Genomic DNA, 17,676 nt, shown 5'->3' on the forward strand with positions numbered 1-17,676 from the left:
CCATTAACTATTGATGTAGTTTGTAAAGTTAATTAGCCTAGATGGCTGCCACCTCAATTTAATATATATATATATATATATTTGAATTAAAAAACATAAATTAAAATTTTATAACTATAAGATAAAATATAAATATTATATATATTAATTAATTATGTATAATAGTGAGAGACAATTGAATTAAATTGATATACAGAAGATGAACCCATCTAGGACGTTATTGTCTCATTCCTTTCTTTCTCCCCAAAACAAATAAAAATAAATAATTCCTAACTAGAACCCATCTAGGACAGTCTTTTATCTCTTTCTTTGTTACAAGGCAAAAGATAAACCTTTGGTTTAACTTCCATCAAGCTCAGAATGCTCATTGTTTTACTTCCATCATACCTATCTAGGTTCTTCATTGTGACAAAATACCCTAACAATATCATCTACAACTAATGTATTATTAATTCTATTACTAATACAACATAACATTTGTTGCACAACTGAAGGCTGGAAAGAGCCCCTCCATGGGGCATGGCACCCAAATGAGGTGGTAAGTACGTACATGGAACTTATTATTAGTCAACATTGAATACTAACCAAAAACATATATAAAAACCTAGTAAAACAACACCATATATAGATAAAAGCCAAGAATAATATTGAAGTGATGATCAACTGCCTGCTGAGTAATTTATTTATTTCTTACTTTTTTTTTCTTGGTGGGTGATTAATTTATTTTGCATGAGGCCGAACACAAACTTCTAAGGTAGCTTTTGAAGCTGGGGACATTGAACGGTTTGTGTTCTGCCATTTAGAAGCTTTCTCCAGTTTGAATTTGGTCACAATGCTGTGAAGGAAAACTAGAATCGCCAGCCTCGCATACTCCTTTCCGGGACACATCCGAGGTCCTCCTCCAAAAGGTGTGAATGTGTACGATGGAGGTCCGCTTCCTTTGAGTCTCGAAGGATCAAACGCTTCTGGATTCAGGAAGTATTCCGGATTCTTGTGAGTTGAATGCACTGTCCAGAGTGCCTGGAACAAAATTAAGATACTTTAAATCTATTATTTTAAAATTTTAATATATATATGTATACATAGTTTAGTATTGTTATTATAAATGTATGGTCAATTCAATGTAACTATCAAATATGAAATAGGTGAATTAGTATTGGGGGGCATATAATTATGTCATTAATACTGATTATGTATAATTATATGACAAATTACCTTCCATCCGTTGGGAATGGTATAACCAACGAAGGTAAAATCCTTGGTGATCTCTCTAAAGGATTCTTGAGGAGGTGGCGAGAGCCTCAGGGATTCACTCGCCACGTTCCATGAGTATCTCATATTCTCTATATCCTGCCACGTCAATGGCTCTCCCGACACTTTGTTTTTTGTAATCTCCATTTACTCTGTAATTAATTAACACCCCAAATACGTGATATTGTAAACATGGATATTTTTATTTTGGGTTTTGGCCATATTAACACACGACAAAGCTACCAAAATCCAACCCTCCCTCATCATATTAGTTTTCTTTTTCTATATATTGCAAACAAAATTGAAAAAAAAATAAAGTTTTCACCTTTGTAGACGGCATCATAGATATGGGGAAGCTCAGCAAGAAAGTACAACAGCATGGCCACAGCCGCACCGGTGGAATCGTAACTGGCGAGCAGCATCCCGGCCATGCTATTCGTCACCACCGTCTCGTTTATCCTCTCGTCGCTTCCTAATTTATCCGACGCCAGCAGCATCACGGACAGGAAGTCTTGCCGGCCAGAATCCTACTTCCCCGACGAGAGCTCTCCGCGTCTCTCCCTAACGATGTCCAGAAGCTCCTTCCGCATTTTCTTCCCCCCTCTGATGGCGCCGTTGTAAGCCGTCCCAGGAAAATCCACTGGCACGGCGCGCATGCCGGAGGCGACGAGGTCGAAAGGCTCGGCTAAGGTTTTTATCCGTTTCGGATCGTCGATGTTCATTAAGAACCGGCATCCCAATTCGAAAGTGTATTTCTTCAGGAGGGGAACAACTTTGAGGTCTTTGTTGGGAACCCACTCGTCGTCTATATGTTCACGGGCCGTGGAGTCCATTATCGGGATATATTGCCGGAGAGCTTCCGGCTTGAGAATGTCGTGAAAGAAGGTGCGCTGCAGAATGGTCACGTCTTTAACGACGTCGGAGGAAGGGAAGACGACTGCCTTTACCATAGAGCGAGGCAACCACGCGGTAAAGAGTTTGTTGTCGTTGGAGAAGAAGAACTTTTTGGCTGCCGGGCCGCAGAAGACGGCCATGTTTTCGCCGAACAAGGAGGTCTGGAAGACCTCCGACGAGGGGAACTTGGCGAGCTTCTTGTTTATGAATTTCTCTGGGCCGGAAATGGCGAAGTCAGCGTGGTCGCCGACTAGTGGCCAGCCAGTTGAACCAGGTGGAAGCTTATAATTGGATCTTCCATTGTTGTTGCTCTTCCGAAGCAGAAAGATGAAGAAGAATGAAGCGAAGAGGACGCCGAGGTAGAGAGAAATGGTGAAGAAATCCATTAATTTCAATTGAGAGTTGTTGTGAGTGTTTTCAAGAGGCTCAGCGATCGAATGGACATATATAGAGAGAGAGAGAGAGAGAGAGAGAGAGAGAGAGAGAGTGCTTGCTTGCAGCAGCTATCGTCAGCAATTAAACTATATATATATATGTGTGTGTGTGTGTGGCTGCAAGTAAGTGTGTATCCGCCCGTGGAAATTGCACAAAGTCAGCAATTAAACTATCTATATAGGTATATATACAACACCCCCCCCAATACAAAATTTGTTTTTAAATACAAAATTTATTTTTAGTCCCTTTTTTTATCAAAAAAAAAAAAAAAAAAGTCTTTACCCACCTATAAACAAATAATTACAAAAAATAATCACTTTATCACTTTTGACTCTAACCTTTGATTTTTCAACTCTTCACTTTAATTAAAGATTAAGAATAAAAACAAAGACAATAAATTATCAAACTATTATCAATATAAAACAAACAAAATGGTTGAATTTCTATTTAACCTCACCGGACCGAGAAACCCCTCATAATTATAATAATAATTTTTTAACTATTAAAGTATTATTATTATTTCTCAATATTAATTCTTATTTTTTAATAATTTAATAACTGAGTGGGTCTTGAACCCACAGTGGGTCCCCCACCCCTTTTTATTATTAAATATATATTTATTATTACATATAAATAAAATTAATAAAATAAAAATAATTGAAAATTTTAAATATATATGAATTATTAAATAAATAATTGAAAAATTGTTATTCAATGATTATTATTTTATTTTTCAATTGTAATAATAATTGCAAATCATAATTATAAAAATAAATTTTTGACTATTAAATTATTATTATTTTCTAATAATTACTATTATTTTTAATAATTTTTTAATAATTTAATAACTGGATAGGTCTCAAACGCATGCTCAGTTCCCTCCCTTCATTTTTTTTATTATTACATATATATATGTAATTATATTACATATATAATAAATAAAATTAATTAAATAATAATAATTAAAAAATTGAAATATATATGTACTATTAAATAATTGAAAAATTGTTATTAAGTTATTATTATTTTACTTTACGATTATAATAATAATTGCAAATCATAATTTTTTTACTAAAAATGGATTATTATAAAAAAATCCCATGACCCAAAAAAAAAAAAGATAAAAAACTCATTTTGATTAAAAAATCAAGTTTTGTGGCCCACAAAACCCGGGGGCGTGTTTGGTTGCCCACAAAACTCGATTGTTTTATTAAAATGGTTTTTTTATCTTTTCTTGTCTTTTCTTGGTCATAGAATTTTTTAAAGTTATCCAATAGTCCCAAAAATAAATTATTGTTTAAAAATTATACTTTTATTTTTGGATAAAATTTATAATCATTACATCAGTTTAATCCAATGTTGTTAGTAGTTAGAATACTAAATCATGTATTGGTTGTGTTTTATTATCATTCCATTGTTGTTTATTTTGAATTATAAATTTAACTAAGCCTAAAAATATAAAAAGACATCATTTTTTATTGGATAACTTTGAAAAATTCCATGGCTAAAAAACAAAAATCAAACACTCATTTTTATTAAAAAATCAAGTTTTGTGGTCCACAAAACCCAGAGCCGGGTTTGGTTGGCCCACAAAACCCGGAGCTGGGTTTGGTTGCCTACAAAACCTGATTTTTTTTATTAAAATAGTTTTTTTTTTTTTATCTTTATCTTTTCTTTTCTTGGCCATGGGATTTTTCCAAGTTATCCAATAGTCCCAAAAAATAAATTAATATTTAAAAATTATACTTTTTTTTAAGTAAATTTTATAATCATTACATCAATTTAATCCAATACTGTTAGTAGTTAGAACACTAAATCATGTATTGGTTGTGTTTTATTATCATTCCACTGTTTTTTATTGTAAATTATAAATTCAATTAAGCCTAAAAATGTAAAAAGACATTATTTTCTATTGGGTAACTTTGAAAAATCCCATGACCTAAAAAAAAGATAAAGATCAAAGACCCATTTTTATTAAAAAATCAGGTTTTGTGGCCCATAAAACCCGGAGTCGAGTTTGGTTGGCTCATAAAACCCGAAACCGGGTTTCGTTGCCCACAAAACTCGATTTTTTTTACTAAAATGGTTTTTTTTTATCTTTTTCTTTTCTTTTCTTGGCCATGGATTTTTTTCCAAATTATCCAATAGTCCCAAAAAATAAATTATTGTTTAAAAGTTATACTTTTATTTTTGGGTAAATTTTATAATCATTACATCAATTTAATCCAATGTTGTTATTAGATAGAACACTAAACCATGTATTGGTTGTGTTTTATTATCATTCAATTGTTGTTTGTTGTGAATTATAAATTCAATTAAGTCTAAAAATATAAAAAGACATCATTTTCTATTGGGTAACTTTGAAAAATCTCATAGCCACAAAAAAAAAAAATCAAAAAATCCATTTTTATTAAAAAATCAGGTTTTGTGGCCCACAAAAGCCGGAGCCAGGATTGGTTGCCCACAAAATCTGATTTTTTTTTATTAAAATGGCTTTTTTTATCTTTTTCTTTTCTTTTCTTGGCCATAGAATTTTTCCAAGTTATCCAATAGTTTCAAAAAATAAATTATTATTTAAAAATTATACTTTTATTTTTGGGTAAATTTTATAATCATTACATCAATTTAATCCAATATTGTTAGTAGTTAGAACACTAAATTATGTATTGGTTGTGTTTTATTATCATTCCATTGTTGTTTATTGTGAATTATAAATTTAATTAAGCCTAAAAATGTAAAAAGACAACATTTTTTATTAGGTAACTTTGAAAAATCCCATGCCCCCCCAAAAAAAAAGATAAAAAAATCTCATTTTTATTAAAAAATCAGTTTTTGTGACCCATAAAACCTGGAGCCGGGTTTGGTTGCCTACAAAACCCGATTTTTTTTATTAAAATATTTTTTTTATCTTTTTCTTTTCTTTTCTTGGCCATGGGATTTTTCCAAGTTATCCAATAGTCCCAAAAAATAAATTATTATTTAAAAATTATACATTTATTTTTGGGTAAATTTTATAATCATTACATCAATTTAATCCAACGTTGTTAGTAGTTAGAACACTAAATCATGTATTGGTTGTGTTTTATTATTATTCCATTGTTGTTTATTGTGAATTATAAATTCAACTAAGCCTAAAAATGTAAAAAGACATCATTTTCTTTGGGTAAGTTTAAAAAATCCCATGGTCCAAAAAAAAAAAGATCAAAAAACCCATTTTTATTCAAAAAAATTAGGTTTTGTGGCCCATAAAACCCGGAGCCGAGTTTGGTTGCCCACAAAACCTGATTTTTTTTAATTAAAATGGTTTTTTTATCTTTTTTTTCTTTTCTTGGCCATGGGATTTTTCCAAGTTATCTAATAGTCCCTAAAAATAAATTATTGTTTAAAAATTATACATTTATTTTTTGATAAATTTTATAATCATTCCATCAATTTAATCTAATGTTGTTAGTGGTTAGAATACTAAATCATGTATTGGTTGTGTTTTATTATCATTCCATCGTTGTTCATTGTGAATTATAAATTCAATTAAGCCTAAAAATGTAAAAAGACATCATTTTCTATTAGGTAATTTTGAAAAATCCCATGGCCCAAAAAAAATCAAAAAACTCATTTTTATTAAAAAATCAGGTTTTGTGGCCCACAAAACCCGGAGTCGGGTTTGGTTAGCCCACAAAACCCGATGACGTTGTGCAGTTTTGAAAAATTATTTTTTCATGCAAATCAATACAGATCTAAAATGATGTGTACCAAAATATGTTCTACTCACAATCACAATCATACTACATAACCTTTATAAGCAATGTGAATAGAAAACAAAACAAATAGAAATCAAATCAATGCTTAGAGATTCAGTCAGTGAAATTGTTTGTTGGAGAGAAAGAATATTTTTTAATGAGATTTCAATGAGGTCATTGTGATTGATGAAAAATGTTGAATGACCCAAGCAGCAAAAAAATTGAATGTATGATGAATGATTGAGTTTGTATGGTTTGACAATGGAGAAAAAGAGAGTAACGTGAACGTTGGAAGACAAGAGAGAATGGTAAGGCAATATGAAAGAGACAAGGGTATTTTGGTAAATGAGACTAAGGGCAATGTGGGCTTTCTATTTTAAAATCTCATTAAGGGTATTTTTGGTATCTTACATAAAAGTGGTTATAGAGTGTAATTAGTTTGTTTGAACGATCAAAAATATTTTTTTTTCTATAAAATGGTTAAAAATGATTTTATACATTTGACCCAGGTTAATTATGAATTCCTCCGGTATTTGCCCCCAGGCCATACGTTAAGTGATGAGCAAGTGATACGGTAGGGTTAGTATTAGTATATCACGAGTTCGATACTTGGCCTAGGTAAAGGTGAAAGACTCACCTATAATTTATCTCTTATGCCAAAATTGAGGGCACAAGAAGCGGGAGACCGCGCAAGGACAATAATCCCAAATAAGTGCGTATTTTGCACAAAATTAAAAAAAAATATATTTTTTAACGATTGAAAAATAATAATTATCCATTAATAAAAATATTAAATAACAATTTTATCTTTCATTCTCCTTTGTATCTTTCATTCTTACTTCTTTCTCCTCTAATTTAATTAAAAAAATAATAAAATGATTGCCAACCACTAAATTTTTTGAATAGAAAGAAATATAGAGTACATCATCGTCGCTCCTCTTGCAATCTAACAAAAAAAAAAAAAAGAAATTAAAGATAAACTTCAAAATCTAAAAGGGAGCTCAAAATATATACTGTAGAAGATTATCACTCTTTCTCCATTGGTCAATATCTTATAAGAAATATCTTATACATAACTAATGAAAAATATCTCATGAGATAAATCAATAACAATTATCTTGTATATTATAATATAATTAATATAAATATTTTATTAGATATTATGGTGTTTACCTGATGAAATAATTAAATTCAATAGATAATCAAAAGATTTAATAAGATAATTAATTACTTATAATTCTATTTAGTTTAGAATATGTGAAGGATAACTCCTAAAGAGTTTTGATGGAAGATTATTTTTGTAACGACCCGTCAAGGGGTCTAGACGTTTTTGGGTATTTTATTTTGGGTTCAAAAATTTTTGCTTTAATTAATTGAGAGTTGAAAATATTCTCCCTTGTTTATTGGAATAAAGAGTAAGTGGAAATAAGAAATTTGTAGCCTATTTAATTGGGATCCATCAATGTGGGAAAAGTCCAAATAAATTGGGCCATTGTGATGTGTTCAAAATTTTTAATTATATTATGAATTGGCTTGGATTATGATAATTCATTTGGATTAATGAGTTGGGCCATGGAATGGCCCAAGGTATGGGCTGAGCCCAATTGGGGAATGAGATTTGAAATTTTTGAAAGAAAGTCATAATAAAATAAATTAGCCATCAAATGTCAATAGTGCCCTTGGTCTTCCATTTGACCATTGTAAAGGTGAAGGGCAATCAGGTCATTTAGACAAAGTTGCAGGTGCAGACTGCGCATTGCCCTCTTCATGTTTCATCTGCAGTGGAGACCTTTTCTCTTGTGCGTACTCTCCTTTCCTATCTAAGACTTCTTCTCCTTATCTTCCATTTTCCCTCCTGGTTGCTGGTATTTTCGTCTGGGTTGATAGCAGCTTCAGGAATGGAGGATTTTTCTGCATAGCAAAGTTATCAGGCAAGTTCTTCTTGCACTCCCCTTTGATTTTCAGTGCAAGTTCCTTCACATATCTCCTTCTGCCAATATGATTAATGCGTACATGTTGGCTTGCTGTGTCCATTTTAGCTCATTTAGCTCACTGTGTTCATTTTATCTCATTGTGTTCAACCTTTTGCTTTTGTATCTCTCTGTGGGTCTTCTTGCGATCTCAAAATGGGGTTTGTTTTCACCCCAAGCTTTCTTCGTGAATGGCATTTTATATAGCTAGGTGAGGATGAGAACCTCTGTTCGTTCTGCATCCAAAGAAGCAGTGTTCAATGTATATATATATATATTTGTGTGTATCACCCCCCCTGAATGAGCTCACTGATCCAAATGCTTCTTATATGTATATGTGCTGTGTTTGAATGTAAAATGCTCAGTCCATTCAAATGATTTCATTAAGGTATTTGGAGCAAACAGCAAAAGCCTCAACTGAAAATATATATATAAACTGTTCGCCTATACATATGAGACCCACTTGTAAATACTTATATTCAATATGCGTAATGAGCTGATACCCCCCAGAGATTTGAAAGGCTTATTAAAGCATGCCTTGCCTAGCTAATCCACAATATATTATGCTTAAACAGTCATTCGAATGCCCCTGTTCTGTTCTGTTCGGCAAACCCAGTTATATATATATACACGTTCAGCTTCATTAATGTTCTAGCAAGCTCGTTCCAGTTCTTTCCGTGAGCTCGTTCCAGCTCTTTACCGCGAGCTCACACCTATAAGCTCCCTGGCCGCTTAATCGCGAGCTCATCTGTCAAGCTCTTGGCCGCGAGCTCTTGCCGCGCGCCTGACCTCAAGCTCTTCCAGCGAGCTCTTGCTCAACCCCTTGACCGCGAGCTCGTTCACCTCATGACCCCGAGGTCGTCCCATATGCCTTGAATGGGAGCTATCAGCTCTCACCCCATATATTTTCCTTAACTTAAGTAAATGTTTGCATTTTCCTTAATTTATATTTTACTTTCCTTTACTTTAATACATAAATGTAAATAAGAAAGTACCCCCCATTTGGATTCAATAAAAATATCAAAAAAATCAAAATCCATAAAAATAAAAAGTTAGAATTTTGGTTTTAGTACAAATCCATAAATTTGCAATTTTACCACCATCGAAATACATAGTTTCCGTTTCTTGAAAAATTCATTAAAAATCATTTTTACAACAATAAATGCTAGTAATCAAATTACCGGGAGTTAGTTTTTCAAGATGAAGACATTTTCAAAAAATGTTCTATTTGGTCCATTACCTTAGAAAACTTTCAGGATTATGTTTGGTCAGCAATTTCACGTGGTGTGGTCGTTTGATTGCATGGGGTCGAATAATGAATTTGAGCTATGAGCATGAATGCAAGTAAATGCATACTATCACTGGTTAAATGAAATCACAACAATCATATGATGGGAATAATAGTTATTAAATTTATAATACTCCTCAACTAGTGAATCGAGATTTAATATTAAATAGCATCTCTCAAAGAAGTATTCTTGTGTTGTAAATTACATTAAGCATTTTTGTGTCATAAATTACATCTTGAATGTGGTAAACATTATGAAGTAAGATATGTTGAATTTATTTGATGATGGGGGAAATACCCGGTATGGGTAAGTGATGTTAACAGCATGAATATTGCAGAATCAGGAATTTAAATACATGTGGTTGGCAAATGCATACATGTACAGGTTTCATATATATATATTTTGCACACCTATTATTTTGCGCGGAGGGAGAAAGGGTACCCTAGAGCACTTGGCACGGGACGAGGTGGCCATAGCCCGGCAGGTTGGCTCCATATTTATTTGTGAGGTTCTATAAAACTTATGCACTTTTGCATGCATTGATTTATGGCTTGAGAGCCGGGGAAATTGATATTGATAATGAAATTATGCACTTTTGCATGCATTGAATTATGGCTTGAGAGCCGGGGAAATTGATATTGATAATGAAATGATGCACTCTTGCATGTATTGATTGATGGCTTGCGAGCCTGTGAGAATTAATAATGATATTGAAATCTTATGCACATTTGCATAGGGATACATGGTGAGATGATATATTGGGTTGAATTGATAATTCATGAATTATGAATCTTGTATATATTGTGGAGTCCTTGATTACTCTTCTTGGTGTCATCGTGTTCTTGAATCATATATATTGTTCCTTGTTTCTCGAACTTGCTGAGCCTTGTGGCTCACTTGATCTTCTTTGCCATTCCAGGTAAAGGAAAGACGGTTATTGGGGGCGAGTCCAATAGGACTGCAACCCAGGGATAGTGGTGTACGGAGACGCGTCCTACCTTTAAAGATCCTAGTTAGTGATTTGGTGAGGTTTGTAATAGTGAAAATTTATTATGTTATGGCATTTGAGCCTCATATTATTTTGTATGGCCATCGAGCCTAGAGTTATGAGATATTGGGAATGTAATTAAATCTTATTAAATTTCTGCTGCTAGAAATGAAATGAGTTGAGTTCAGTTTTGTTCTATATCATCCATGTAAGGACCTTCTTTCGAGTATTCGGAAGCGGGCCTTACAATTTTACTATTATAAATAAAGGATTTGGTCTTCTTCTTACCCAATACAGAAAAACAATTACAATCATATTTTATATCCATCATTACAGTTGAGGTTGAGGAAAATAAATCAAATTTTGGTATTTTCATTTTCGACTAGCAATTCGATTTACGACTTAATTTTTGATGAATCTAAGTATACATTTAATTATTGAATTATGTGAATTACTTGAATTTTATGATTCATGAGCATAATGTTTAATTATGTATTATTAATTGTACATATAATATTATACCCGTCGTGGATGCCCACAATGGGTCATTTTTCCACCGAACGTTAGCCGATGACAATCACAGATCCTCTTCTTCATCGCATGTATCTCTAGTGGCCGGTGGGATGGTCCAATTGATCACGGCCTTATGGATTTCTTCCACCATCGATTGATTGGTCTTCCTAGCCATGGCAGATACGCCATCGATTGATTGGTCTTCCTTGCCATGGTGGATACGCCATCGATCGCTTAGATGCTTTATCCTTATTCACGAAGATCGAAGGCCACATCCAAGAAGACTGACATAATGGCTGGCCAGGTGGTGGCTCTACTCAGTCTCGTGTTGCCAGCTGTAACGTCTTTGTTCGCCAGCAATGAACCTGTGATGGAAGGGAGAGAGAAAGCCAGAGCGGCTTCGACCGCCATTTTGGCAAGGAGAAACCCTAACTGAAGCTTGAAAAAGATGGGTAAGTTGCTGGGCCATTGGGTCAGATCTGGGCCTGGCTGACCCGATCCATTAAGTAACCCATGGGCAAATCTGAAGTGGGTCGACCCAACCCATTAATGAGCAAATCCGTGCAGATCTGGTTTGGGTCGATCTGATCAAAATCTAGATTGCATCTCAATTACATATTTTTATATTGAAAAAAATTGTTAATCACTAAAGTGACCAAATTTTTAAAATAAATAAATTTCGAGTTATAGATTGTTTTCAATTATCCATAAACATTATGTTTGATGATGACATTAAGTTTATGCATGATATTTGTTTTTGAATAAATTGAAGTTTGTATTATAAGACTATTTGGGATTAGCCCAAAGGTTAATTATCTGTTTTTGTAATTGTCAAACATGAATGTGATAATTAGTATATTATATTAGTTTTATTTTACATATCCAAAGATAGCAAATAGATCTAACTAGTGCATATTTAATTATCAATTATTATTTTATTTTATACATTTTAGTATCACCCAAAGAAGATCTTTGATGTACCTTATGATGATATCTAAATATGAAATTATGTGAAATTTTCAAAGCATTAATGTATGAGTATTTCAATTCATTTTCAGTATATAGATATAGTCAGTAGATTTTTTGAAATAATTTAAATGTTGAATGTTTTCCAAGCAATGTATTCAAGTATTGCTTGTCTAGCTTAAGAATCATGTTTAGGTTGAATGCATTTGAGTAATAGAATTTCTATCTTTCAAGAATTATTCAAAGTATGCATTAGTAGAAATTATAATGTTTTAGAGTTTATAGAATATGTATATATCATGGATATGATTTGTTCATCCTATATATGTTCCTGTGTTGATAAAAATATCATGATGCTCAAGCTAGTGCATCATTGTGTTGTATGTAAGGCTTTAACATATTTTGTTCTCAACATATTTGTAATGTTCTATCTATTTCATTTCAGTGAAGCAATAGTGAGTTATTTGACTTTTGGATGTTTCATGAAAATATATTTCATTAAGTAAATATGAATGAAAAATTTTGTTTCTATATGTTTTGTTTAAGTCAAGTAGCAAGTAAGTTATTTGACTCATGTGTGTTTTAGTAGTGTGTATTTGATAATATGAATGAAAGAGATATTATATCTCTATGTTATGTTATGAGCCTTGTAGAATGATTCTTATTTGAATCTAGAAAAAGAAAAGTTTTTAGTTGAGTAACATATATTGTTCTCAATTTTTTGTCAAACCCATGTGCCTTAAGAATATTTCATTTATCCTTTAAGACTTTCCACGAAACCAAGTGAATGTATTTGAAAAGTTAGTTTTAACCAATTTTCACAAACAATACTTGTGTTTGTTTGAGTTTAAGGTTTATATTATTTAGATGTTGATAGGAAAATTGAGTTTTATATTTAAGCTCAATGTTTATGACATCTTAGATGTTGCTTTCATGATATTATATGTTGTTTGAATGATTGTCGAGTAAGGTATTGAGTATAATCGAGTATATATTTGGATACTACTCAAGTGAATGCTCTCATTAATCAAGTATGTATTGAAAGGTTTTGTCTATATCAAAAGCAATCGAACTATCAAAGTGATAGCCGAGCTTTATGCCTTATTAATTGACTAAGTATTAAGCTTAATTGAGTATAATCTTGTATTAGTCGAGTATGATGGTTCCATAGTTGAGTAATTATGTTTTTGAGGTTTTAATTGAGTATTTTTTGTGAGCAATTGAGTATAAATTGATCTATAATTGACTATTAGTAAGTGATAGTCGAGTAATTTATGCAAGCTCTTTGTATAATCAAGTATTTCTAAGCATAATCGAATAGCTGTTGAGTATAATCAAGTATTTCTGAGTCTACTCGAGTGCTGTCAAAGCTTACTTGAGTAGAGAAAATGCTTACTCAAGTAGAGGCCAAAATAAGTCAAGTAAGCCAAAATTACTTGAGTAAATATGTGCTAAAGTTAAATTTTATAACCATTAAACTAGTCATTGAAATTGTTTTTAATGAATAGTCTGGACCATTAAGGCTTCAAAAAGGCTCTGAATTTTCCTACAATCATTTATCTTGATATTTGAATATTCTAATGATTTTAATGGGAAAAAGAAAGTTCTCCTTGCAGATTTCATTCTCATGATAACAAGTATAAAAAGAGATGAAGATGAAGATCAATGCTACTGTTCTAATACTTTCTACCACTACCTAGAGCCAAGAAAGTTCCTCAAGTTCTCATTTTCAATTAGAAAAAGAGAGAAAGAGTGCTTATATTATTTTCATTCCTTTTATCTCTTTTTTCCTTGTGAGAAGCCAATCTTGTCATTTGTACTCTATCTTGTAAGAGTTTCTCAAATTGTTTCAAATTGTAAACTTCTCTTATCTTTTTGTGGTTACGTTCGATTCTTTAAAAGGCAGTGGTTTTGATTGAGCCTTGAGAAATCATTATATTTGGTTACTACTAAGCTTGTGAAAAGAAAATGTTACAATTGCACCTGTGAAAAGCTAAGGTTATAGCTGAGCTTGGAAAAGCTTTAGTAGATTGCTAAAGTCCTTGGTGAGGAGCCAAGGGAGTGGATTAGGCTGGTTGAGCCAAACCACTATAAAAATCTTTATGTACTGTATTGTTTCTTATTTTCTTTCATTTCAGCACTTCCATTCTATTTTCAGCAAGAGTTGTTGTTTCAGCATCTTTGGTATCAGTTTTTTAAAATTTTGAAACTTTAAAAGAATTTATCTTTTGTATTGAGTTTACTCTACACTTATTACTAATCGTTTTCTGTTAAGGGTTTATTTAAAGCTTCAATCTTTATAATTTGAAAAGTCCAAACTGTTTTATTCAAAGGCTCTTTAAAATAAAAATAAAAATCTTGGAAACCTAATTCTCCCCCCTCTTGGGTGTCTACTTTTTCTTTCACAGCTCTTTCTAAAATTGAAAATGCTAAGGAACTTATGAAATTTGTGGAAGAACATTCCCAGACTACCGATAAATCTCTAGCTGATACATTAATGAGTACATTGACCATCATGAAATATGATGGTTCTCGTACCATGCATGAGCACGTTTTGGAAATGATGACCTTAGCAGCACAATTAAAGACTCTGGCGATGACTGCGGATGAATATTTCCTAGTACAGTTTATACTCAATTCTTACCTTTCGAGTTATACGGGTCATTTCAGGTGAATTACAACACTATAAAAGATAAGTGGAATGTCAATGAATTGACCATTATGCTCGTTCAAGAGGAGACAAGATTAAGGAATCAAATCGCTCATTTCGTTCATTTCCTAAGGCATCAAGTGTTAGATATGAGCCCTTAAGACCAATTCAAGTGACACAAAGGGACTCGATCTTGTAATTTTTTAAATGTTATTTAAATGACAAGTTTACGTTTTATCTAAATTTTAATATGGTTTAAATTAAACATATATATATATATATATCCTTTAGTATAATAAGAAATGGATACTATTCTTAAATATTAAGAATAGTTGTGACAGTTAATCCACAATACATTATGCTATAAATGAGTTCCTAGCCATAGAGTTCCTAACTTGGATATTAGCAACTCGCAAAGGCCAACACATCGTCTTCTTCCTTGTTCGGTATGAGATATTGAAATATAAGGTTGGTGAGTCCCGTGCCATTCTGTGTGAGATATAGAAGGGACATGAGTAGGTGCTCGTTAAGGGAACGAGTTCACTGAATGAGACTTTTAATATTGAATCACATGGGTTTTATTTCACGGGTCAATGATTTAATATTAACCATGGATGTACAACTAATCCTTAGACTTGAGATGACATGGATATCTATGTATTAGTGGATTAGGATATCAATGATATTATATGATTGTTCTAATCATGAATAATCATACGTATCTATGTGCCTAATTTAGTGATACTTGAGGTATGTGTGTATTAGATATGGAATCTATCACCTCGAGATTTATGAGGAGGATATCCTATGCGATCCAGTAATCACTTGACGATAAATCCTTGGCCGAGATAATATGACGATGGAATGTGTGTTTTATAAAGGTTGTGTCATGTTAGTCAAGATTGATTTTGGATTTAGTTATATGACGAGATTAAAAAATTTGATATGCTGACTGTGATCTCATATCTTGTTGAGATATAGGATGATAGAAGGATCGTATTGCATGGTATCGTAGTAAAAGGTTCACAATACCCACTTCACATTAAATTGGGTAATCATGACATAATGCTAGATGTCACTCATGATTTACGGGAATTAATAATTGATTAATTTTTGTTACTAATTTAATTGTGAATCTAGAAAGCCCACCCAATAAGAAATCACTTTTAAAGAGAAGAAGGATAAATTAGTAATTATGTAATTACTAATTATGGTGTATTTATTTATTAGATAAATAAGAATAATTAAATAATTATATTATGAATATAATTATTTAATTATTAATAATTGGATTGGGCTTTTTGCTAGCACATTAAGCCCGACCCAATGCACCTAGGGTTTTCAATGGTGCTATATAAATAGGACCATAAACCTTGAATTAGAGATAAGTGAATCTAGTTTTAGTCAAAAAAATTTAGAGAATTTATATTTTTTCTCTTGAGTCTCTTGGATCAAGGTGATTTCGGGTAGATCAACTCAGCATCCTACACTTGGAGGATTTTTACGACGGGTTACCAATTGGTGGAATTTGATTTCGTCAAAAGGTATTCTTTTGTCTAGTCTTTGATTTTGTAAACCGTATTTTTTTAAAAATGTGATACCTGAAGAATCTAAATTTTATTCTGCTGCGTATGATTAGATCATTGTAATGTAACATCAAGAAGCTAGAAAGAGCAAGGAGAGAGGTCTTCATAACTTGAATGAATCTTCGAAAGGTGCTCATAAAGAATATGGGGTTGTTAAGTGTCACTTTTGTAAGAAAAGTGAACACCTCAAGAAAGACTACCTAAAACGTAAAACTTAGTTCGAAATGAAGGGTAAACCTTGTGCTTTAATTTTTTTCAATCAAACTTTATTGAAGTTCCACAATGTTTGGTGGATAGATTTTGGTTCCACTGCTCATATTTCCAATATGATGCAGGGATTCCCTACAATCCAAATCATAAAGCTAAATGAAAGTTTCGTGTTCATAGGGAATAAAAGTAAAGCTCATATTGAAGGCGTTGGCACTTATCATTTGATTTTAGATACTGAACATTATTTAGATTTATTAGAAACTTTTTATGTGCCAACATTTTCTCGTAATTTATTTTCTTTATAGAAACTTGATGTAGCTGGGTTTTCTTTTAAATTTGGTTCATGTTGTACCGAAAGAAAACTATAAAGAGAAAAGATAGGATTTTTTAAAAGCAAAAATGATATTAAAGCTTGCGGTAGTGCGCTCTAAGGCACACCAAAAAAAGGCCTCACGGCATAGGGGATTGCGACTGAGGGCTTGCGGCATAAGGGCTGAGGCACAATAAGAAGCCTCGAGGCATAGGGGCTTGTAGCAAAGGGTTTGCGACAAAATGGCCTTGAAGTCAAGGGCCTTGCAACATGGTGGTCCTTGTTACAAGGACCTTGTCACAGCTAATTGCTCTGGCGGCGCTATAAACCTTGCGACAAGAGCCTCTGCTCGACAAGACCAAGACTCCCACACAACAATTAACACATGTCAACACCTAGCATCCTTGGGAATCATGCCTTATAAATACCTAGCTATAGGATACAGGACCTTCGGATTCGATAAAATTTTGACACATTGACTATATTTTTTTTTTTTTCTGTTAACAACTATCTTCATCTGGTACTGAGTTAGGCATCGGAAGGTCTTCGCGGGTGAGGATTCCTGTGAGCCTTCTAACCCATTTTCGAGTATTAATAGGGCAACATCTTTGAGGCAACTTCTCTTGCAGTGAACACCCTTAAGGAAAATTCTCTTATGGTAACACCCTTGAGGCAACTTCTCTTGTGGAGAACATCCTTGAGGCAACTTCTCTTGTGGTGAACATCCTTGAGGCAACTTCCCTTGCAACAAGATCCCTTGAGGCGAGCATGCTTACGGCAAGATCCTTGAGGCAACTTCTCTCATGGTGAACATTCTTGAGGCAACTTATCTTGAGGCAAACACCCTCGAGGCAACTTCTCTTGTGGCGAACACCCT

The 17,676-nt window shown here is 32.8% G+C and overlaps 2 protein-coding genes across 3 annotated transcripts; both read right to left on the reverse strand.

Moving 5' to 3' along the window:
* Nucleotides 1-237: 237 nt before the first annotated feature.
* Nucleotides 238-1,748, reverse strand: LOC127807231 (beta-amyrin 6-beta-monooxygenase-like). 2 transcript variants are annotated; one of them, XM_052344911.1, is made up of 2 exons: nucleotides 1,216-1,561; nucleotides 238-1,020 (listed from the first exon to the last, which is right to left on the reverse strand). In XM_052344911.1, the coding sequence occupies exons 1-2, from the start codon at nucleotides 1,396-1,398 to the stop codon at nucleotides 721-723; spliced, it is 483 nt and encodes a 160-aa protein (XP_052200871.1). In that variant the 5' UTR covers nucleotides 1,399-1,561; the 3' UTR covers nucleotides 238-720. The 2 variants fall into 2 exon arrangements, with proteins under 2 accessions (XP_052200871.1, XP_052200872.1); XM_052344912.1 differs by lacking the exon at nucleotides 1,216-1,561 and adding an exon at nucleotides 1,577-1,748 and having other exon boundaries at nucleotides 890-1,020.
* Nucleotides 1,749-1,778: 30 nt separating this feature from the next.
* LOC127808513 (beta-amyrin 6-beta-monooxygenase-like) lies at nucleotides 1,779-2,531 on the reverse strand. Its single transcript, XM_052347088.1, has one exon. It carries the CDS (start codon nucleotides 2,529-2,531, stop codon nucleotides 1,779-1,781), a length of 753 nt encoding a protein of 250 aa, XP_052203048.1.
* Nucleotides 2,532-17,676: the final 15,145 nt, after the last annotated feature.

Source organism: Diospyros lotus, chromosome 8 (assembly GCF_014633365.1).
Source record: "Diospyros lotus cultivar Yz01 chromosome 8, ASM1463336v1, whole genome shotgun sequence".
In the NCBI taxonomy this organism is placed as follows: Eukaryota; Viridiplantae; Streptophyta; class Magnoliopsida; order Ericales; family Ebenaceae; genus Diospyros; species Diospyros lotus.